Genomic DNA, 23,930 nt, shown 5'->3' on the forward strand with positions numbered 1-23,930 from the left:
TAGTACAATGAGCTAACATACCCCGTAGAATTATATTTGTCTTACAGCTCTCTCCACACTCCCACTCGTCTGTGATCACCAGGATTCACCACAGAACAGACTGAATGATATGGTGAAAGCGGTCTGATACCTGAAGAGGAAAACTTGTCAATAAATGTGATCAGTGGTGAAAATGAGACCTACATTGTCACATGCTATGAGGGTCACTTCGTCCAGTACATTGAATATTGCGACGAGAATGTCATCAGGGGGGTCTTGCAAGATCGACCTAGTCCTCGTGACCCGGTGACTGAGCCTGCCACAGCCTCACAGATTGTAGATAGTCAGGTACAATGGGATAACATGGAGACGAAGACAGACAGCCCGCAGGTAGATGGTTGAGGTAAGACTAGGGAAGATGACAAACCAACAGAACACGAGGCAATCAGCTGAAAGCACTTGCTTATCGAGGATGATCACATGGACATAGAACTGTCTATTACTAGAACTTCATCCACATCAGTCTGGCTTAGAATCTTGTTTAGATCCTTTCTTCGCCAGGTATGAGTACATAGATCTTCACCAAATCCAAAGATGATGTTGTACGGTATTCTAGGAAGAGTTGAACAGTGTAAGCATATGCTTACCTTCATGTGATAAACGCGCCATCTGTTGATTGGACACCATGTTACATTTGACGGTGTTTGGTCACTAACTCTGATTCAGTATATATATCCCCCTGCTGATGTACTCATATCTCATCTCTTACCATATCACCAAATCCATATGCTCTTCCACGTTACCTCTGTCTGACTGTCTGCTAGTGTTCGCTGTCTACTGTGACAGTGTTCCACTTTTTTTTAATGTTCAGCTGAGCGATATAATTATCGTTATCCGATTCAACCGTTATAAACTGAACACCGAACCCACCTTAGTGTATCGCCAGATTGACTTGGTCATCCAGCGACTGCAAAGACTACAAGCTGCCTCCCTGTCGCTCCCGTATACCTGTACAACCTCCACTCACGACACGAAGTTGTGCTAGAAACGCGCAGGCATCATCCCCCATTCCAACGATTGCCAACCTGCTGCCCGAATCTCCCGAATCCCCCTCTACTCCAACGACCATTGATCCGTCCCCTACTTCCTCCCCTATCACACAGATACTTAGCATTCCTGAAGGCTCTCCCTCTAGGATGCATACATCCACGTCTTCAACTGACTCCAACTCTTCCTTTGATGTGCCTACCATGTCTGCACCAACGAAAGCAGCCCGTGTAGAACAACAGGCTGTCAACAAGCCGCCCTCGCTCACCACTGGCGAAATCTCCCCAGAGGTTTTCTGCATGTGGGAGATGGGCTGTAGGCAGTTCTTCATGCATAAGGAGATCCCAGAGATGGAAATGGTCAAGAAAGTCGCCTGGGGAATGCAAGAGCCCATCATCCAGGACTGGTATCTCAATGATCAAGACCGCTTCAATGCCCTTACGTTTACAGAATATCTCAAGGAAGTTCGCGACTACTGGTTGCTGACAGACTGGGAAGACACTGTCAGAAAGAAGATGTTGTCATCAATGCAAGGCCAGCGACCGTTCCTCGAATGGGCCGTTGAAATCCAATCAAAGAACACGCTCCTTCATGACACCAACTCTTACTTCACGGATGTCTATCTGAAGTACCACCTCAAATCTCATATGAACGCTCACCTTGCTGCAGATTATTGTGATGAGTGCATCACCGAGCCTGATCTACACAAGTGGATTGACAAGGTAAAGGTGCTTGACAATAAGTGCTTGCACAACATTGCGCAACACAAGGAAGCTGCCAATGCCGCTTGGCGCACGGGCCAAGGGAAGGGTTCCACAGATAAAAAACTTAATTCCTCGACTCGTTTCAATGCCAAGTCCGGTCAAATGACGTCTACCACAGGCTCCACAAAACCGTTCACGCGCTTGCCCGCACTTACCGATGATGAACGCCAACTCCTCCATGACAACGAGGGGTGCTTTAAATGTCGCGAACCATTTGTTCAACACTCGTCCATCAACTGCCCTAAGGGTTTCCCCAATGGCGCCACCTACAAACCTCTCACAGCAGCAACAATCACAGCAAAGAAGACAAAGAAAAACACGAAGGATGTTGTTGCAGCCATTGAAGTCAGGGAAGGTCACACAGTAGCGGTTGTAATGCCGTCTGCTGTGTTAGGTGATGGCTCTGAATCTGACGAAGAGTGCGTGGCCCTGTTACAGACACCTCATTTATGTTGGGACTGTTGCATTGACGGGCCTGCTGTTTCTTCCCCTATTGTCTTGTCCTGCACTCATTGACCATGGCTCCTCTTTAGTTCTGATTGACGAAGAACTCATCACCAAACTCGGATTATGCTGTCGCCAACTGTCAAAGCCCATACCAGTCTCCATTGCACTCTCGCAAAACAAACAATCATTTCTCCTTTCGCATTATGTCAAATTGTCCTGTTCCTCTCTTGATCATGCTTATACCTCTCGCACTGTACGCGCTATCATCGCGCCAAATCTTTGTACACCACTCTTACTTGGTGGCCCGTTCCTTGAACACAATTGCATCGTGATTGATCATGAGCTGCATACCTGTATTGTGAAAGACCTTAACTATGACCTCCTCCACCCTCCTACAGCATCATCATCTCCTCCAGCTCGAGTCTCGCCATTCGGCCCGCAGTTATACTGGATGAAGTGCGATGTTGTCAATGAACTCAAAACTGTTCTGCCAGAACTGAAATCTATTGTCGACAATGACTGCGAACAGGTGAATGGTGTGGACCTCGTCGCGGCGGTACAGGCTCGGATCGAAGGTCTTGAGTATCAGAACGAGTTAATCGTGTTGGACGCTAAATTGAAACGCGAATTCAAGGATTGTTTTCCAATAGATATTCCACACAACGACACTATGCCTTTGGATGTTCTGTTTCGTGTCCACCTAAAAGAGGCTAACAAAATTGTGCAACAGCATTCGTACGATTGCCCAAAGAAATACCTGTGCCGCTTGGAAAACATTACTGGACTCACATCTCGAGTCGGGGCGTTTACGACATTCAGAAAGCGAATGGTCATCGCCATCATTCATCATTCCGAAGGTTGATCCTACCGTGTTGCCTCGGTGTGTGAATGATTTCTGTTTACTAAATGATAATACAGTACCCGACAACCACCCCTTGCCGCGAATCGACGAAATCTTGAAAGACTGTGCAAAAGGCAGGTTTTTCGGTAAAATTGACATGACTAACATCTTCTTCCAAACTCAGGTCCACCCTGATGATATGAAGTATCTCGCTATCCATACTCCCTTCGGGAAATATGAATGGACCGTTATGCCCATGGGCATACGAAACGCCCCTGTCGTACACCAACGCTGCATGACCACAGTGTTACATCATTTAATCGGTAAAATTTGCCATGTATATTTGGACGACATCATCATTTGGTCGCAAACACTCGAAGAACATGAGGCAAACATCTGCCTCGTTTTACTCACCTTACGTGCTGCGCACTTGTACTGCTCACCAAAAAAGACTTCACTTTTCAACACCGAACTTGACTTTTTAGGGCACCATATCTCAGCCCACGGAATCGAAGTAGATGACTCTAAAGTCGCCCGTATTCTAGAGTGGCCTCAACTGAAAAACGCCACTGAAGTGCGTGCGTTTTTAGGTATCGTTCGATACCTCTCCAATCACTTGCCTAATGTTGCTACTCACACACGCATACTTACTGCGTTAACGACAAAAGCCGCAGAGTTATGTTTCCCTCCTTGGACAGCTGAACACACTGCAGCATTCCAGGCCATCAAAAACCTCGTCGTCAGCCCAGAGTGCCTCACCACTATCGACCACGACAATCCCAAAGATAACAAGATCTTCCTGACATGTGACGCCTCCGATTACACAACAGGCGCGTTGCTGTCCTGGGGACCTACTCACGAAACAGCTAGACCGGTTGCCTTCGACTCAATGCAACTACGAAGCACCGAGCTCAATTATCCCGTGCATGAAAAAGAGTTGTTGGCTATCATTCGCGCATTAAAAAAATGGTGTTCTGAATTGTTAGGTGCACATGTTGACGTCTTTACTGATAATCGCACACTACAGAATTTCACCACACAATGTGACCTCTCCCGTCGTCAAGCGCGTTGGGCCGAATATATGTCGCAATACGACATGTCTATTAATTACATCAAGGGAGAGGATAACGGCGCCGCGGACGCCCTATCTCGTCGTACTGATACTACTTCAACGAGTGACCTTTGCGCTGCCTTACTCTCGCTCCGCGCAGACGACACACTCGTAGAGCGCATTGTGACAGGGTATGCTTCAGATCTGTGGTGCAGCAAGCTAACTGGTCTGCTAGAGTCCTTACCAGGCCTGACACGCGACGAACATGGACTGTTTTTCATCGCCAATCGACTTCGGTGCTGACAAGTCATACGCACTACTACAGGGCTCGTATTATTGGCCAAATATGCGACGCGATCTCGTCGACTCTTACATCCCCTCATGTACTGAATGTATGCACAACAAATCGAAGACTACAGCTACAACCAGTCCATTACATCCTCTGCCTGTTCCTGACGCTCGTGGTGACTCAGTCGCCATCGATTTCATTGGGCCGCTGCCTGAGGATTGCGGTTTTAACATGCTCGTTTCAATGACAGACAGACTCAATGCTGACATTCGTCTAGTTCCATGCAGGGACAACATTTCCGCAGAACATTTCGCAGGTCTCTTCTTTGACCACTGGTACTGCGAGAATGGACTCCCGCAAGATATTGTTTCCGATCGTGATAAGCTCTTCTTATCAAAATTCTGGCGTGCGCTACATAAACTAACCGGTGTTAAGATAAAGATGTCATCCTCGTACCATCCTGAAACAGACGGTGCGAGTGAACATATGAACAAGACCGTCAACCAAAGCCTTCGCTTCTTCATCGACCGCAATCACAAAGGCTGGGTCCACGCGCTCCCTCGCATATGTTTTCATCTTATGAATACTGTCAACGTGAGCACTGGTTTCTCGCCTTTCCACCTCCACCTTGGATGATTGCCTCGCATGCTCCCTCCCTTGCTCCCGCCTTCGCCTCAACCAGAAGACTCTGAAGAACATCGCGCACGAGAACTGTTGTCAAGACTCAAGAATGACGTGATGGAAGCACAAGATAACCTGCTCGCTGCAAAAGCAGCTCAAGCAATCAATGTCAACAAGCACCGAGCACCAGCGCTCACCCTCAACGTCGGCGATCACGTTATGCTCGCTACCAAGCATTGTTGACGCGAGTATATGCAGAAAGGAGACAACCGAGTGGCAAAATTCATGCCTCGGTATGATGGACCGTACGTCGTAATCGAAGCACACCCGCAATCATCAACCTATACGCTCGATCTTCCAAACTCCCCCAATATATTTCCAACATTCCATGTCAGCCAGCTACGTCCTTATCATGCAAACGACCCTACTCTTTTCCCCGCGCGTGAACATCCGCGCCCCAGTCCCGTGGTTACAGCAGACAGCCAACATGAAAATTTCATTGATCGCATTATTGACGAGAGAAATGTCGGAAGAGGGAAAAGATACTTGGTACTTGGGTCGGTTTTGGTGAAGAGGATGACGAGTGGCTGCCGAGGAGAGACTTAATCGATTGCGAAGCCTTGGATGTTTGGGAGAAAGGACGTTCTGAAGGATGATGGGGAAGGGTGTAAGCATACGCTTACCTTCATGTGATAAACGCGCCGTCCGTTGATTGGACACCACGTTACATTTGACGGTGTTTGGTCACTAACTCTGATTCAGTATATATATCCCCCCGCTGATGTACTCATATCTCATCTCTTACCGTATCACCGAATCCATACGCTCTTCCACGTTACCTCTGTCTGACTGTCCGCTAGTGTTTGCTGTCTACTGTGACAGTGTTCCAAACAGCCTGAAATTTTCAACGTGGCAGGCAGTAATCCTATCTGCTACATCACAGCAAGTGAGCAAAATGTCCTCCACGTAAGAGAGATGTCACGAAGCTGAGAAACGCAGAACAAGTATGAGCAACACAACAACGCACAGTAGTAATCACCCCGCCCCGGTGATGAAATACCAATATCCCACCACAGGCCTTACACTATCCCGCATCCCATTCCTAAAGAGCTCCGACTTATCATTTGAGCAGATCTGCGCACCAACCGCGCCTGCAACGATCACCGTATCGAACAACTCTCCATTATCATCCAGCTTCACATAGAGATGCACGCACCCACATGGTACACACTCATCATCGATCGTTGGGTACGGCATCCCATCGAGCACCAAGAATGGGCGCCACGTCCCGTGCACGGTATAAACCGCGGCGAACTGAGCTGCACTCAACGTCCTTGGATCTGCGAGACGAAGCAGCTTCTTTGGCACGTCTTCCCGCATGCATTCAGCATTTAGCGGGGGACCCTGCCATACGCCTTGCTCGTTGAACACGCAGAATGCGGTAATCCAGCCTGAGAGGTAGGTTAGCCCACTTCCGCCTCCTTCGTAGTGCGCGACTTTGGACCAGAAGTCAAGGTTTTCTGGGCTCGAGGGCGTGTTGAATGCTGCTACAAATTGCAAGATGATAGGGTGGAGGAGGTGATACCACGCTATTTATTCAATGCCGTATAGTTTCAGCCACTCTAGTCACTCAAGGATGGCCTCCCAGTCATGTCTCTCCCCGAGGAGCATCACAAGCGGTATCCCACAATGCAGTATAAAGTTGTACCGGAAACACTCATTCATCGTTGCCATCAAAGACATCGCATACACCGCCCGATCTACGTCCGTCGTCGTTGAAAATTGAGGCATAATCCAGTCCCTCAGCATTGGATCCACTAAGTGCGTGTGCATAAGCTCTGACATCTGGCGCGCCATGAGTGCAAAATCTGCCGTGTGACGATTTCCATCGTCAATGATGATAAACTCCTCCTTTCCCTCATGCGCTACGAACTGTGAACGGTGTTTGCGCTCACGAAGAAGTTGAATTGGGTGAGGATCGCTGTCCAGACATCGTCTGGGCAAAGAATGAGCCCTCGATGGTTGTTGTACGCCTCGAGCACGGTATGTACGAAACCGTTGGGCTTTGGCATGATGTCCCGCACTGCATCGAGCTCGATGGGAAGGGATGTGCAGAGGAGGTGGAGACAATACGTGAATTGCTCAGGGGAGGTCTTTTCGAGAATGGTGAGGTAGGGGTTTTAGTGGAGAGGGATCTGAAGACGGTAGTCTTCCGTGAAATACTCGGCGGGATGCGGGGCAGGGCGGAATGCAATCACGCCAGGAGGAAGTTGTTGAGACTGGGAACAGGTCTGGCACTCGGTATGATTCAGCATTGGAAATGAGATGAACATACTGTGGAGAGCGGGGACAGAAACTCAAATGAAGCCACAGTACTGGGATTGGATGATATCGGGGAGAACTCTGGAGACATGGGGGATGAATACGACCTGATTGAGCCTGTAAGACTTTCTGTAGGAGCGGTGGCTGTAAAAATGGCGGATACAGCTTCCTCCTTGAACTTGCTGCCTACGGGGAGAGGCAAGGCAAGGCTAATCGGAGAAAGTGGTGGTGATTTTGGAAGGGGTGTTGGAGGTCGGTCGGTGTCCCTTGATTTCGAGAAGACACGTCCGAACAATAATTTGCGAACCATAAGCCTGGAAAAGCTTGGGTGTATATGCTAACAAAGTCAAGTTGAGAAAGCCCAGGAATGGGCGTCGAGGAAGGGCATCGAATCTTGATTATGAATCGAAAGGCACTAGACACATGTTGCGACAAAAATGGATGTGGACCACGGGATAGAATTAAAAGATGTTCAGCTGACTTTGGATGATGCTACTATGGATGGGTGCACTTCTCTACTATGACCTTGTTGACCCCAGGGTTTGCTTTGTGGATATCCAGCTTGTTCGGCTGATGCGGTGAAAGTGTCAAAGGAAGTAAATTTGCGCTGACCTACATATATCCAGCCATGTCACACTTGGGAAAATCATAGTGACCGCCGCAACTCCACGCGGTAAACTCTATAAACTCATCTCGGATTTGATCAGGAGGTTCTAAGTAGTACTCTATGGCGAAATGGCGAACCAGGCCTCAAGACCTCAAGCAGAGTGAAACACCAAAACAAAGGTGACGGACCATCCTCGGTGAGTCAAATGTATATGCTATCTAGACTCGAAGCGTTTGATGCATAGGTTAGGGTTCCAGCCTACCGCCAAACCGCCTGGCAATCCTACCATCCTCTATTAACCAACCAGGAACTTCCTGCCAGAGGCTGGTGGGATCAGCAAATGCGACGGAACTTTGGAAACTGATCTATGTCACTATTCTCTCAAAGTCACTGTATGATAGCTTTATGAAAAACAAAACAGACTGGTATTAACCAAATTGGACTTTTGTACAACAAATTATGAATCAATCTGCGTGAATCATGGAATGTCCATTGCCGACTCTTCACCAGTAGAAATACGGCGGCGCTTTGCAGCCATCTCCCGACCATCTTCCTGAGTATGAAATAGATGTTTCAGCATATCCAAGTCATGCTCCGCCATAATCTTCTCCCCATCCGACGCACCACCAGGACGTCAAATATCCTTCCGATTAACATACATAGGATAATGGGCCTTTTCGGTCAGTCCAGCCCAATTGAAATCGAGCAGCATGAAGTCTTTATTGTTGTCCCTCACAACGAAATTCATATCCCGAAGGTCGCCATGAACGTAGCCGTCAGCGTGTAACTTCTTGATAAGAGATGAGATGGCCTCCTTCAGCGGCTGGCGGTCCAAAACAGCCATCGCACTCAGCGATCGATATGAGCTAGGCCGTTGCGCAGAGCGACCATCATCAATATCAAGCACATCCATAACCACCATATTCCAGCCACCGGCTAAAGTGTTGTAGGCGATAAGTTTCGGAGCGTGCCCTTTTCCCGCACAGAAGTCGTGGGCCTCACGTGAATAGTGCCTGACGAACTTGATACATATCTTTCTCCCACTCCCAGCCACATCGCCGACCGTTTTCCCGAAGAAGATAAGTCGATCCCTGAGGCTCTGAGTTTCATCATACGAGAATTGCTGAATGTGATCTCCTGAATGGGTATAATCCCGAGGATAAGGACATCCTAGAGATGCATCTTCGTCTTCGAGGAGGGGAATTGGTTGGGAGTACAGCTTTCCGAGTTTCTCGGTGGCGATTTTCAGAGCTCCGAAAGTACGAGCCGCCATCACTTGCATAGGGAGGTCTGTTATATGACAAAACAGAGGAATGATGGGACATCACATTGGACCTTTTCGATGAAAACAGAGCCAGCAAAGCCAATGCAGGCGCCTAGTTGTGGTCAATAAAGCACTTTAGCAATGAATTTGATCAAATGAACTAACCGAACACAATGATATGGATGCATGGAATCACAGACCGGAGCCTCACTATCTCAATCTGCGAGTTTTCCATAAACTTCCGGTAGTGCAACATTGCCTCCGCGAATGGTTCGGCACCGCCGCTTCCGATCTCGTTCTTCCCCTCTATTATCACCTGCACAAACTGTCTGTTGGGGGACAAAAGATGTCCGTCTGTCATACATTTTGTCGAGCCAATCATAGAAGCCTCGAGTGGAATACCGTAGTTGCAGAGCAGTTGCCTGAATACATTCATCCGCGTGAGCTCATCGGGATAGAAGGAGGACATATTTTCCGAAAGTTGCAAAACAAAGTCGTTATCGTAGGCAGTTGGTTGATAATTTTGACAATCATCCACGAATTCGGCGAAGATACGTTCAAGAAGAGTAACTGGAAGAGAGTCCGCGGCTCTGCGAGGACGATTGCAAAGGTACTCTTCCTTCTCCTGTGTTGCAGAGAATGTGGCCAATTTTGCACCAGCTGACGGAGGACCTGTGCTCTTCTGGAGATAAGTCAATCGTCGACCAACAACTGAAATCTGTGGCACCACAGGAACTAAGAACCAGACGCGGTGCTGATCAGTGTTCAAGGAATGGGTGGCAAACTGACAAACAACTCACCTGTATGCGGCGATTGGACAACAATATGCAGGTGTTCTTCGTCGGGTCGATGTTTAAAAACTTTGAGCAATTTAGTCACAGGTGATAAGAATTGCTCTGGTGTAAGATTGTCAAGACAGTATTTGAGCGTCTCGTTGACAGGCAGGTTGACCTTCTAAAGTATCAGAACATCAGCATCCAATCGTAGGCATCAGATGACTCACCTGCTGTAGCTTGAGTCTATGAGCGGCAATATCATCAAATTCTGGCCTCTTCTTTTCCTTGATCAAGTATTTAAGGTCCGCGACGTTCTCCGTGTCTCGAATGTAGACCGAGAAGATATTGTTGCGATGTTCGCGCAACACAAGGCAGTTGAGCTTAAGGTGGAGCGGTCTAGAAGACCCTAATCAAACCGCCATCAGTATGGATGGAAAGAGTGGCAATATTGACAGACAACTCACCGGCAGGCTCAGGTGGCTTTTGAACTTGGACAACGATATGCAGGCGTTCTTTGATGTGTCGATCGTCGAACAGGTTGGACAATTGAGTCACAGATGGTAAGAATTGCTCTGGTGTAAGATTGTCAAGACAGTCTTTGAGCGTCTCGTCGACAGGCAGGTTGACCTTCCAAAGTATCAGATCATCAGCATCCAATCGTAGGCATCAGATGACTCACCTGCTGTAGCTGGAGTCTATGAGCGGCAATATCATCAAATTCCGGCTTCTTCTTTTCCTTGATCAAGTCTTTAAGGTCCCCGACGGTCTGCGTGTCTCGAATGTCGACCGGGAAGATATGGTCGTGATTTTCGCCCAACATAAGGCACCGAAGTTTGTAGTTGGACTCCATCTGATATTGGGAACAAGAGTAATAGGTCGAACAGTGACCACTGCGTAGCGAGCTAGAACAACACAAGCAGCCACTCCCAGCTTCGTCTATCGCATCTATATCGAAGGTCAGACAAACAGTGGTTGGGCTGGGACCGAGCATCAGCTCGGTTCGAACGCTGGCGAGATCGCCGCTGGGTGGGCGGGAAAACTCGACATGCGGGCTGATTGAATGACCATTAAAAACGATATATTGATATACTATGCTAGTAGCGGGTATTCGTGTACGGGTATTCGAATATATAAACAAAGTACGAGGCAAATATTATGACGAGATTGCATTAAATTCTGGGAATGGAGGGCGAGCGAAAATATGCGAGCGAGCGAGATGATTGTGGAAACGAGCGAGCGGGCTGTATGATGCAGCGATGAAGAAAATGAGAGGAAGAGGAAATGCTTGAAAGTTTCAAGCTAGCAAACATGCACCAGGCAATTTTTTTTGCGTTGTTTTGATCATGACCGTCTCACTATTCCATTTCCCCGGGTCCGTCACGGTGTTGCCTTCCCATGGGCCCCACTCACGTCGCGTGCGTTTTTGGAGCCCTCTCAACTTCTATGTAAGCGGCATTCCAGCTCCCAGACCCATCACTGCAGTGCACTGGACAACACGTCTTGCATGAATTTGAGTGTGCCCATCGTGTGCCTGCTTTATCAATATTATCCGAGAGCAAAGCAAGTAAGGACTTCGACGCTGTCTGGAATGACAATCGTTGTCCAACACGTATCTGCACAGGCAATGGGCAGCAGCGAGCCAATCTGCCCGGATTACGATAAGTTAGTCCTCCACAATCTCATTTCCCTCTCTTTCCTATCCGAGCACGACGAGTCTTGAGATCTTGTTCGATGCTGTCTGTTTCTATCTGTGGTGGCACGAGGCATACACGATGATGGTAGTTACCTTGTCCAGTTTTGTGCTACATGCGAATGAACGGCTGACTGGAGACTTTCCATCCCTTCTTGAATGATCTATCGTCGAATACTCGTCGCGAGTCTCCGGTTTGAGTGCCCTACATATAAAAATGTCATTTGGACTGCACCTCTCTGAGGTAATTTTTCCATTCTGTCACACATATTTATGATGGTCGGTTGACGGTGAACTTCGATGAACAGATCGTAACGAATCATATTGGCGTTGCACCATGTCCAACTTGTCTGTCTCGCCCGAGGTGAGTAAATGTTTTGCCGTAGTTGGGATGCCGAAGTTCACCTAATAACTTGATCGTTTCTCATTGGCGATCTCAATAATACTGCTAAACACATCTCAGCATCGTACAACCTGAGGTAATGTTTCCACTGTGTTACAGATATTGGGGACGGTTCATTGACGATGAACCTCGATGAATAGATCGTAATGAATCGTATTGGTGTATACCCTCAAGTTCAATGACAGCATTTCCATCTGCTAGCCAAAACCGCTCATGCTTTCGAAGTTGCTCAGCAAGGTTGTCGGCTCGTGCGCGTTCAGTTCTTTTTTTGCGGGCTCGGGCCCTGGCGTAAGCTGGCGTTTGCGCATTGTGCTCTAGGCTGGGTCGCGTGAGTAGTGCACATATGTAGGAGCATTGTTCGCTGGTTTGCGTTTTATGAGTCTTACCTGCGTCGGAGCTTTCAGGACTACTCCAACGGAGAGGCCGAGCGCTGGATCACGTTCCTCGAGACTTCTGAATCTCCCGGATTGCTTTGGAGATTATGTATATTTTCATCCCCTCGTCGTGCCATGTTGTTCTACGGTCTGCGGTCGCCCTTCAAGCTTCAGGTCGGGAGAAGATGAGTGCAGTGATCAAACCGGGTTTGACTTAGCAGACGAGATAAGTAATTAATTACGATGGGGCTAATCAATCGTAGGATGGAAAGTCGCGCGATCGTGTCTGACTAGCGCTAGTACTTACTCCTATTTTGTGATAGCCATCATGTCGATGGTAATAACCGCGTACCAGTGATAAATCGATGACATGTCAACATAAGATATATGATAGACGGTTACCCTCAAGACGCGGGACCTAGTTACTCAGCGAGACTATGCATCAACTTGGTATCTTTCAGTTTGTTCTGCGAAGAAAAATCATCAATCTCAGAGATGATGTTCTGATATGACCAGCATTACTACTGCGGCCTGCCGTAGGAGTAGGGGACTGGCGCAGCCAAGCGCCGCTATGATATTAATAAGTGTAATTAAACTTGTAGACTAAATTTCAGAACCTGTACCACAAAGAATCCTGGACTGCCATGAACGCTGGCCCCGCGCAACTCTAGCGAGATAAAATGGTGCGCGATGCTTCTTGTCTGAGTGAAAACTTGAATTATTGGGGGAGCAAGAAACCTTGCGAGTGAGGTAACTTACTGCAACATCCAATCTGCTGGTCAATCTTCCTTCAAATACTCGTCGATCTTCTCTCAAATACTCTTCTGCACTGTACGCCAATCAGCCCGCATTGCATCCCTACCATCTCTGCACCACTCATTCGTCCACTGAAGGTTTATCAACGCTTCTAGTCCGCACAGCGGGTCGTGCTGATACAAGGTGAAAATATTTGAGTCGTACACGAGCCGAATCCACGCCTCGCGTCTCACAGTCTCCAAAAGGCACTTGCTAGCCACACTAGCAGGGGAGGTAGAGCCGAGTGGAGGTTTCTTGTCAGTATTTTCCGAAAGACCTGAGGTTCCTTTGGCATTCCCGGATAGTGCACCACGGAGGTTTTGGCAGACTAGATTAGGATCCTCGCGCACAACTACCTTTAGCCATATGTCACTCAGATACTCTCATCCGTACAAGGCGCAGCATGTCCGCATGGCTGATTTGCTCTGGTTCCTTGAGTTCGTTCAGACTGAATTCAGACGTCCTTGCCATATCGTAGAATGCAGGCTTCAACAGCCCATCAATGTTGCACATTCGTGCAAGGGCAGCCACCTCCGAAGCATCGCGGCGCAGCACTGGGTTGGCAGATAGTTCTTTAAGGTCGGATGGCCAGAGAGCTTCTAGCTCCTTCACAAGCCATTCAAAGTCGGAGTCAAAACCAAGCCATGACGCCGCGCGAATGAGGGACATCAGAATGGGAGGTTCAATGGTGTTGCGGTAATTCCTAACCCATTCGTTAGCCAGCACAATACAAGGTCCAGATGTGAGTAGATACTTACCCAGGGTTTTCATATAGCAAAAGCAGCGCCTCAAAATCTACTGCTTTGAGATTGAATCGACACTCACTTGGTTTAAACCCAAGTGTAATCACTTCAAGTTTAATACCTTTCTTGGCGAGCAGACCTGCAATGTTTTTTGAATGCTGCGCAAGCCACGATTGATGCACCCTGAAGCGGATACTGTCGAATTCAAGGATACAATTTCCGTCTGGTAGCCAAAAACGTTCATGATTGCGAGGAACATGGGTTTCGGTTCGTGCACGTTTGGCCACTTGCGTTGTGGGCTCGAGCTCCGGGATAAGTTGGCGTTTCTGCAGTTTGCTCAGTATTGGGAAAGGATTCAAAGGAAGGTCGACTGGGGCAGCCCGAGAGGCTGGAAGTTGCGTAAGCAGGCCAAATATGTAGGAACATTATTTGCTTGTTCACTTGTTCAAGTCTTACCTACACGGGAGGTAGTATCAGGACGACCAACTCCAAGGAGAAACGGATCGATGCTGGGACGCGTTCCTCGGGGCTTCTGCTGGACTTGGTTCTGTTCATCTTCACCCTCTTTCCGCGCCATGTTCGTTCCGGTCTGTGGTCACCCTGTAGGTCTGTAGAAGATGCTTTAGTGAGTTTGAACTAGCGGACAATACGAGCAGGAAGTTGGAACGCGACTTTTTTTTGGAGTCACGTGATCGTTTCTATGTGGCAGTAAATTGGGAGTAAACGCACATCCCCTGCATTAAACATTTGCCATGGGTGGTCCAAATCTTGAAGTTTTTAAATTTGGTCTATACTTGTTCGTTCCCGTCATGGCCTTGCTTCATTTCGGTGATCCTGCTTGGTACCATCACCGCGTCCTTCCCGTGGGTCCAACTTTTGCTTGTAGACGAATCCATCATTGACAATTATCACCAGTATAAGGATCATCTATTCCCGGCCTCGGATAGGACACACAGCGTGAGTTTTCTTGGCTTAATGTGATGCTCTCAGTGCGTTTACGACCCATGCAGAAAATACCAACAGATCAAACTGCCGTCCGAGAAGAGTTGGCAAGAATAAAGGCGGGAAAACTTGCGCGACGAATGGAGCGGGAGAAAGAACTTCAAACTCAGTCAGAAGCAGTTGTGCAGAGTTCAAACGGGTGGTTCAAATGGTGGTAGTGCATGGTAGTGGTATGTCGTATGAAGTTCTCATCACGCGTGGCATTTACAAGTCACTTGTAGTTGGTAGGTTTCCCTTGCTTCTTCCCAAATGCATGCATTTACTTCATCCGGGCTCTCCGTATTGTATCAATGTATCTGTTTCAATCCATGTTCCAGTCTCATTGCTTAGGCACCTGAATCTCTTCACCGTCAATTTGCACGCGCCAAGAGTTTTCCACCTGTGCCGCCGCGACAATCTCTTCGAATTCCCTCATCTCCTCAAAAGAGATTTTGACTCCACCGCATACAACGAAAACGAGGCACTTCTCCTTCCTCTCTTCTGGGGAAAGCGCCGAAAACTTTGGCCCGAGGATGTGCGAGAGAAACTCGCGGTTGTATCCAGGAGTCAGAGTTGTTGAACAAGCGAGTTCCGTCAGCATTTTGTGATCGTCTGGCAGTATGGTTATTGCGTTAGCATAGCGTTTAACATCGCACGGAGACTCACCTCCAAATAATCTTGCAGTGCGCATGGCCATCTCATCTGGGACGCACACGCATTTTATTCCTCCAGCACGATCGACTGCCATTCTAACCACGCCAGCAGCTGGTGAGGTCGCACCGAGAGATGCGGCTCGCGATTTCAGCGATTTCATGTGCGGTATAGCAACGTTGTATTCGCCGACGATTTCAATGGTATAGGGAGAACTGTCCTCTACTTGAGTGGAAGGCATGATAGGGACCTTGGAAGTGAAGTCCTGGGTATTGATGGCGATGGCGTTGTAGAAGCAGTTGGAGCCAGTGGTTTCGAGCGCCACGATCGGCACTTTCATCAAGTGCGACTTAGAGGCGTGGGTGTGCGGTTCAGAATTTCAATTACCTTCATCCCACCCAACGTTCTTGCAACCTTGTATGATGCCTCCGATAAGGCCTCCCCCACCAACACTGCAGAATATGGCATCTGGTTGCCTCGGGAGTTGTTTCTGCATCTCGGTCACCATGGACGAATGTCCATCCCAACAGACCGGCGAGTCATATGCTGGCACCAGAACGCTAAGATGGGGTTAGATCGCTGTAAGTGGTAGGTGAGTCTTCCACTCACCCATTTATCTCCTTCTTCACGGCATCTCGGAGCGCGGCCAGTGTTTGGGAGTAGACCTCCCCAATTGTTACAACGTCTGCACCATGCTTTCGGAGAGCCTGTTGCGTTTCGTTACTTATATTGATTGGAAGGAACACCGTGCATTTCACTCCCAAAGCACGTGCTGCAACTGCCGCAGCCAGACCTGCATTTCCGCCCGAGGCAATCATCAGATGCACCGAGGGGCCATGTTTCTCCTTGCATTGTTGCGCGAATTTAGAGATGCCTCGATATTTGAACGATTGGGAAGGTTGTAAATTCTGTACGAGGTGCGCCTGTTCGATGAGTCACACGTGGTCCAAATGTCTATCGCACCTCAAGCTTCAGATAGGCAGAACATCCGATGATATCCGAAATATGGCTGGAATAGACCAATGGTGTTTCCGTCCACAAGTTGTCCGACTGTGCGGCTCTAATGCTCATCTCACTTGATGCTGGTGGTTGTTTATAAGCTTTCCGAAGCGCCGGTCTTTCGTCTTTGTGGCATGTCTGCGAAGAACCCTGCTGTATTTGGTTATCTACACTCGATCTATGCTACAAATATCTCAGGTTCGAACCATCTCAGCATCATTTGAGTGAAAAGAAGATCGAGATGGCTCAAGTGCAGAGTAAGCAAGAAAGGAAGAGACGACGGAGGAAAGAAGGAAACAGTGGTTCAATCAGATCAATGTTTGTGATCTCAATTCCAGTGATCACGGGTACAATTTTCCCATCACGGCCATCTTTCAGGGTCTAGGCCAACTGAGCAACTTGACCATCACACGACCTCCTGTGACACTTCGTGACATTAATGTACATCAGTGATCAGACCAATGGGTGAAAACACCGCCTACCCTTCCCGAAATGCACCAAGCTGGTGATGATCACGAAGTTGAGCAAGAAGGGGAAAAGTAACTCGAGGGTTGTACACTGAGATAGAGTGAGATAGGCTCATGTGTCAAGATGAATTCCTCATCATGCTGCGTCGAAGCTAGTTCTCGATACATATTACGTTTACAACAGCCAATCAACCACCGAGTTGGGTCGCCGGGATAGCCTTTCCCTGGCCTCAGTTGCACGTACTTATTAGCAGATAAAAAGGCAGGTCGTTAATTAATGTATCATATAACAGTTGAGCTGACTTGTCACGCTAGCATAGGGTAGCATCTGGTAGCATCCTTTCAATTCCTTTGTGCTGTCGAACAAATGTCGTGGTCGTTGATGCCCGGGTTGTCTCTTGCGTCCAGAAGAGGCCTGGTTAGAATCATCGAGCAACGACTAGTTTCGTTGACAACATTTACATCTGCACGTACCCTGCACGAGAAGGATACCAGCCAGAACCATGGTTTCGATCAGCCTGTCAGAACACAGCATGAGCCAGGCAGATTAAGTATATTGACTTCGAACTTACCTATTCCAACTCAGATCCAAGCAAGGTTGTTGACATAAGTATTAATGCCATGCGGTGTCTGGGTTACTGCTTGAGTTGTGCAGGGCCCAGGCTGCAACGTTGATCATGAGTGGCACTCACAGTGCACGCAATTCCGACATTGCAAGGCGTTCTAACGGCACCGAACCACTTGATTTGATTTCCGGGAAATCGAGGCTGGATAGTGGTCCACCGTGATTCACGGGTAACATCCTGTAACATCCAATAGCGGAGCAACGTCGGCTTCTATTGATTCCTACATATAGTAGGACTAGTGTGTGGGGCAGGGTCCGGGGGAACGCGTCGAACTGCGATGAGCGGCACGTTGGATTATGTAGTATTCGAGCCGCGGATCTTTTGGAGAACCCTGATTGAGTCTGGCACGAATTTCATCTTGTTTCATTAGGCTGAAGCACGAGTACCAACACCGGAGTCCAAGATATCCTGCATTCTTGAGCTCGTCTCAATCTTTTAGTCTTTGACTTGGCAGATCCAGTCAACGTTCTGTCACCCGTAACAGTTACAGGCAACCGGTGAACATTCATATGGCCGAGGGAATCTTGTATGATAGTAGGCTATAGCTACTTAGTGTTAATGGACATCGTAGGCAATGGTGACACCGCGACTGGCAATGAAAAAGAATCATTAATCAGGTTGCGCAATGTGCATACGTGGTAAGCCGTCAATGCATAGCAACTAACCTTTTGAAGATGATCGAAATCATACGTTTTTTTTGACAGATATGATAGGCCTATGCTACATCCATCGTATCTGTCAACGGAGAGGTCAACGCATCCGAATAGATCCTACATCCTAGTACCGGCAGTGCTGGTAGTTCCAGATACTTGGCGCAAGTTGTGGACGGTGGATTCGTGTTTTGGATGTACGGGCGTCGCGGTGTCGGAGGTTGCAAATGTTGGTTTCTCGAGTTAGAAACCTCTATCCGTTGGAGGGTCGGTCGAAGTGCGGGACGCCGTCCTGCAAGGTATAAACTTTATATGAGTTTATCAAATCAAAGTTGATCCAATGCTGAATACTTCCCACCTCTCGCAAGTAGCGTCAATAGTCTGGACTATCCAAACGCGTTACGATGCATGCAACATGAAAGCACAAAAGCAAGTTCAGATTCAATTCCAACCTAGACCATTCTGGCATTTTCCCCAGCTTAAGGGACGTTCCTGAGACTAGGGCGGGACTCAGGCTCCAACGACGGGATTTTCACTCTCGCATCAACGGAGGTTCAGTACCGTCTCCGTCCCATTACCGCCAGGAACGTACGACAATTGATTATTGCGACCCTCCAACCACGGTATCACTTAGTAGGGTACTAGTAAGTACCTGTCGTATCGTCGATTTGATATTTCAAGCACAAAAAGACACGATGAATTCGGGCGGTGGCGCGGTAAACGCCGCTTGTCCATTGACATTCAATGAGCATTTGTTTTTTTCGAGCAGAACTTTTTTTTTCTGTTCTAGACAGTCTAAAGCTAACGATGAAAGGACAGCCTGTGAACGGGTTGGCAATGTCATAGATGAGCGCGCGCTCGACCCTCCCTGAGTCCGCCCGGGCGATGATGCAATTTATCAGAGTTGCGATTGGCTATGCATGTATGTCGAATTTCAAAATGAACAAATCAAGATCTAACGTTTACATTCATCATTCAGGTAAAGTAAAAAGCCAAGGAGGAGCGGGGTTTGTCACCCGAGGAGGCTATCGCTCTACTGGGGAATAGGGAATAGGGAAGGAAGTATTCAAGCTTCGAGGAACCACACCTGGTCGGAAACATTTCCCTCCGGGATTAAAGCTCGAACGGACGGGTTGAAATTTGGTATCGAGTCGGTTTTGCAACTATGCCATTTCTGAACGTCCGGGCCCCCCTCGCGCAGATACTACTCCGATACCAGACACTAGGTTCTGATATCACCCAGACGTAATCTCTCCCGATGCGTCTGTCCAATCATATGAAGATCTAGATACAAGGCAAGGGAAACACTGTTAGTATTAGTTTTTCTTGATTCAGTCACGTGTAATTTGACGCGTCAACGATAGTTTGTGTCCCACACACGGCCGCGCGGTACATGTTGTCTTCTTTTATTGTCAGAATGATCCTTCCGTGTCATAGATGATCCGCGTTGTGTTATGGCATTGTGCGCGTATCTGAGGATGCGAGGTCTCTTGCAGCGACAATAAAACATCCCATGACCATTGACGGAGTTTACTTGCACAGACTCATACGTTGAGACAGCCTAAGCTGCGGCGAAACGCGTAGATGGTGGATATGACCCGCAATCTATCGCGTATACCACATCATGATCTTGGCGCTCCGTGGAATATAACATATATTCAGAATTAAACCCAGCCTGGGTATCCAATGCAAAGTTTTCGTCACTCTCGCGCGCTCTTTCAAGAAGGAAGCATCCGATGTCATGATTAGCTGAGTGACGTTCGGACTTACGACAGTTGCGGGCGATGCTTACTGGTTCCAAGGGGGGCTGGACCTCTTGGCTTGGCGTGGCGTGGTTATTGTCCGCATGAAAGCCTATACATAGCATTGCTAGGTTGGCTGGGCGGAATGGCTCGGATGGGCTTTTGACATTTTCTCGCCGAGAGTTGTGATGTATGTTGACGTTCATTATTATTTTTTCTGTGTATTGATGCGATGTGATGCGATTCTGTTCCGTGGTTTACGTGATAAGCTTTGATGTAGGTTTGACACTCACGACAGGTCAGCGAATATATTGTGGGTAGAAGGAGCGGGAGCGGGAGCCTCCCTTCTCCGATATTGTCTGGGATATCCGCAAGCTATTCATGTGGTTAATCTCGACAATACCTTCCACTTGCATCTGTGCAAATTCTATTTTGAAGTGCGGGGTACGTAAGTTAGGTTGATTTCCCAGGCACTTGTTTTCGTAAGCGTCGATCGTTAGTTTTAGTTTTGTTGTGTCCGAGAGAAACTTTGCAGACGCCTAGCCCCTTGGGGGAGGGTTCCCTGGGTTATGTGCCTCGCGGAATGGGTAATGAAGAGTGAATAGTGATCGGGAAGAGGTCAGCTGTGCTGACCCGAGGCGAACGCGCGTATGTTAGCGGTTAGAGCAAGCAGTGTTATCGTATGCTTCGAGGGTCTGGACCGTGATGGAACATGGGTTTGACCGTGTTAGGAAATGGTAATTCCCTGCTTATCCGCCATTATCGGCGCGAGAGTGTTGTGAATAATCGGAATTTGCAAGATTAATTAGTACTATTCGCTTCCAAAGAGATGCTGTCAGGAGTAGTATGCTGTGTTTTTGAGGAAATTGAATTGATGGGCGCGGTGTGATGGTATACGGGACAGGTAATTGTGAGATAGCCATGGATAAACATTGTGATTTGATTAAGCTACACGTGTATGTAAAAACCACCACCTCGTGGGCGGGGATTCCGACCAGTTGTGATACGCATGTGGCCCGAGTATCCTAGCGGGGAACAAGGAGCGGATCAGGCGATGTGACGGGAGTGATGCGGACGACTTAGTAAATCAAATTCCATGGATGAAATGTAGGACCGCGAGTGGGTAGGAGTTAGAGGGTCGTGGGGGGGTTACGTTATTTATTTTACGGCGTGACGTGTGTTATCTTTTATAAAAACGGTGCCGTAGTTCGGCGAGGCTGTTCCTAGTAACCCAAAGTAACGGTTAGAAATTCAGAGTCCGATTTTTGCTGTGCCTTAATTGAGTTGAGCGTCTGGTTATTCAGGCACCTTTTTTATAGAAAGTTTGTTCCTCTTTTCCTTAACCATGGAGGACTCAAAATCTTCACCTGTCGATACTAGTCAACACGATTTAAAGCACTCTCCAACTTCACATTCAATTTCTCCTCATTCTTCAGATCTTTTATCTTACGAAGAACAACCTGACTTATCCCCTACCGCTTCATCATCTGGCGACATGGCTGCCCTCGTTGCACCAAATAATCCTTCTTTACTACCTACTACCGCTGGTATAACTGGCGTAAATAAACGATATCGTCCTGCTCCTGCAAAAACTTTTCAATGCAGAGGTTATGGCGAATGTCGTATGGTTTTCAGTAGAAGTGAGCATCTTGCCAGGCACATTAGGTAGGTACCGAGGCACATACCCCCGTTCGATCTCTTTAATTTCCTAACAGGAAACATACGGGCGAGCGCCCTTTTACTTGTCATTGCAGCAAGCAATTTTCAAGACTAGATAATCTACGTCAGCATGCTCAAACTGTTCACGCTGATAAGCAAGAACAGAATGAGCGTATGATGCGTGAACTTACCTCTCTTCATGCTTCTATGGCTGCCGCAAATAAAACCGGTCAACCAAGAGGCAAGAGAGGTCAAGCCACCGTCAATACTACAGCTGTACTAGCTTCTAGTAATCACTCCCTATCTCAAGATACTTCAATGCATGGTCTCGATCAAGTCAAGGAGGAGGACTTGTCTGCCTCTCTCCACCCCATGCACCAGCGTCCCGGTACGAGCACTGGTTACGAGGGTGGTGACAACATGATTTACGGTGACGGTTGGAATTCCGATTTGGATCATCGTGCTACCAATTCACGCCCTACAAACATTAATCACCACAATAACAATATCAACAACAACAACAACAACAACAACAACCATTCCTTTCGTGATTCCAGCCAGTCCTTTCGTGTCCCCCCTGCATCCTCAAATCACTGGAACCAGCAATCCCAGTCCTTTCAGTCCTTCACCACCAATACATTCAACTTCAGTATCCCCTCTAGGGACAGTCTCTCACGGGATGGTCGGCCCGGATCTAGCTCAAGCAGGCCACCAACTTCAAGTGCTACAGACTCACATGCTAGAACGCTCCCGCCACTCGCTGCCGTCGTCTCCGCGACAATCTCCCCACCACCATCCCAGTCATTCTCCCTCGCACCTCAATCAGCACAGCACGTACTTCCCTTACCCTTCAGAAGACCTTCCACAGCCAATCGCCCAGGCACAGCTCCCGCATCAATCCTCTCCACAAAACCTGCTTACGCTGGAGGGCCTGGATTGGTCACAGAATTATCCCTTCCAGTCTATGGACGCACCGACATGGCAGCGCCATCCATCACATCCTCCTACGGCTCAGTCTCATACGATCCAGAACCACAATCTCCCACAGGCGCTTCATATGACTCACCGTTTTCCTTCCACCCACCGGCGCTCGCCGAACCAGTCTCATCTGGCGGCCCTTTCGCATATTCACCACCCGGGCAACCCACGCAACGACCATACCAGGGATCAGACGATGATGTCCCACGTCGAGAACCCAGCAGCGGCCTTTCAGGCCCTGGAGAGTACGAGTACGGGTCAGAATCACGCCCTCAATCTAGAAGGCTCTCCGTCCTGGAACTCTGCAACGAGCCAGATGCAGATGCAGGAGTTCGATCATTTTTACACGGTGCAACAGGAACGGCTTCACGCCCGACTACAGCATCAGGACTCGTCTCATCAGCATCTGCCCTCGCACTCGTCGATCGAACACCCATCTCAAGCTACTCATTACTCCCAGGAGCTCAGACGCCAACAGCTTCAACAGCTCCAGCATCAGCGTATAGCAACAGGCACGGCGGCACTCGGAGGGGGGCAGAGTTTCTCCACAATTTCGGCACGACTTATCATCGGCATCGCAGCAGTACGTTCCTCTAGCCGAGGAACCTTCGCATCTTCACCCTTATCAGACACATCACGCAGCCCACGATCCCAACCACACAACGTTGCCTTCGCCACCGTTGCTCGATCCGTCAGCATTCAATCAAACTCGTCATCCCCATCATCCAATGGGTCAACCCCTCCAGCATTATCTCGGCGAGGAAGGGAATCCCCAGTTACATCTCCGTACTCCTCCTCTGCAGTTGGAATGAAAGTGTAACACAATTAAAACCATTTCCCCTTTATATCCCTGGTAATTGTGGGTACGAACATTGGTGTTTGTTTAGCTCGACTACCTTTCATCTTGTGTTTCCTCTGCATGCTCGGTCGGTGCGACTCGAACCCCAATCCCCCTAGTACACGTATTTCATCGTTATATCTTCGCACTCACCTATACCATTCTCTTTTAATCTCGGTTTTCTGTATACTGTTGATACCTTTCGGTTGGGTTTCGGGAAAGTTGTATGTACTGATACGGTAGCACTCTGTTGTTTTCCTAATTTCTGTCGTATATCCCAAGTAAATACACCCATTGAAACCGCCACCGCCGTTGAATGTGACGAG

The 23,930-nt window shown here is 48.3% G+C and overlaps 6 protein-coding genes across 6 annotated transcripts; 2 read left to right on the forward strand and 4 right to left on the reverse strand.

The window, feature by feature from the left end:
- Nucleotides 1–6,074: 6,074 nt before the first annotated feature.
- On the reverse strand, nt 6,075–7,452 carry EDB91DRAFT_1240090 (uncharacterized protein; the record flags this gene model as incomplete). Its single annotated transcript, XM_041321958.1, has 4 exons — nt 6,075–6,628; nt 6,728–6,971; nt 6,995–7,192; nt 7,375–7,452. 4 exons carry the CDS (start codon nt 7,450–7,452, stop codon nt 6,075–6,077), a joined length of 1,074 nt encoding a protein of 357 aa, XP_041170093.1.
- Nucleotides 7,453–8,046: 594 nt separating this feature from the next.
- Nucleotides 8,047–12,021, reverse strand: EDB91DRAFT_1340212 (uncharacterized protein; the record flags this gene model as incomplete). Its single annotated transcript, XM_041325706.1, has 11 exons — nt 8,047–8,521; nt 8,624–9,258; nt 9,398–9,967; nt 10,033–10,186; nt 10,236–10,414; nt 10,473–10,635; nt 10,688–10,858; nt 10,976–11,102; nt 11,419–11,621; nt 11,795–11,903; nt 11,966–12,021. 11 exons carry the CDS (start codon nt 12,019–12,021, stop codon nt 8,447–8,449), a joined length of 2,442 nt encoding a protein of 813 aa, XP_041170094.1. The 3' UTR covers nt 8,047–8,446.
- Nucleotides 12,022–13,287: 1,266 nt separating this feature from the next.
- Nucleotides 13,288–14,590, reverse strand: EDB91DRAFT_1087784 (uncharacterized protein; the record flags this gene model as incomplete). The annotated part of the gene is made up of 5 exons (XM_041316289.1): nt 13,288–13,626; nt 13,652–13,973; nt 14,029–14,065; nt 14,096–14,401; nt 14,470–14,590. 5 exons carry the CDS (start codon nt 14,588–14,590, stop codon nt 13,288–13,290), a joined length of 1,125 nt encoding a protein of 374 aa, XP_041170095.1.
- A 167-nt stretch (nt 14,591–14,757) lies between these two features.
- Nucleotides 14,758–15,346, forward strand: EDB91DRAFT_1172584 (uncharacterized protein). Its single transcript, XM_041320263.1, has 4 exons — nt 14,758–14,876; nt 14,929–14,970; nt 15,024–15,185; nt 15,237–15,346. The coding sequence occupies exons 1-3, from the start codon at nt 14,766–14,768 to the stop codon at nt 15,171–15,173; spliced, it is 303 nt and encodes a 100-aa protein (XP_041170096.1). The 5' UTR covers nt 14,758–14,765; the 3' UTR covers nt 15,174–15,185; nt 15,237–15,346.
- On the reverse strand, nt 15,335–16,716 carry EDB91DRAFT_1240092 (tryptophan synthase beta subunit-like PLP-dependent enzyme; the record flags this gene model as incomplete). Its single annotated transcript, XM_041321959.1, has 4 exons — nt 15,335–15,978; nt 16,033–16,205; nt 16,255–16,553; nt 16,609–16,716. The coding sequence occupies 4 exons, from the start codon at nt 16,714–16,716 to the stop codon at nt 15,335–15,337; spliced, it is 1,224 nt and encodes a 407-aa protein (XP_041170097.1).
- A 4,908-nt stretch (nt 16,717–21,624) lies between these two features.
- EDB91DRAFT_1063359 (uncharacterized protein) lies at nt 21,625–23,363 on the forward strand (the record flags this gene model as incomplete). Its single annotated transcript, XM_041314608.1, has 2 exons — nt 21,625–21,794; nt 21,845–23,363. The coding sequence occupies 2 exons, from the start codon at nt 21,625–21,627 to the stop codon at nt 23,361–23,363; spliced, it is 1,689 nt and encodes a 562-aa protein (XP_041170098.1).
- Nucleotides 23,364–23,930: the final 567 nt, after the last annotated feature.

The sequence above is a fragment of the Suillus paluster genome (assembly GCF_016628075.1).
Source record: "Suillus paluster strain FC165 chromosome Unknown EDB91scaffold_147, whole genome shotgun sequence".
Lineage (NCBI taxonomy): Eukaryota > Fungi > Basidiomycota > Agaricomycetes > Boletales > Suillaceae > Suillus > Suillus paluster.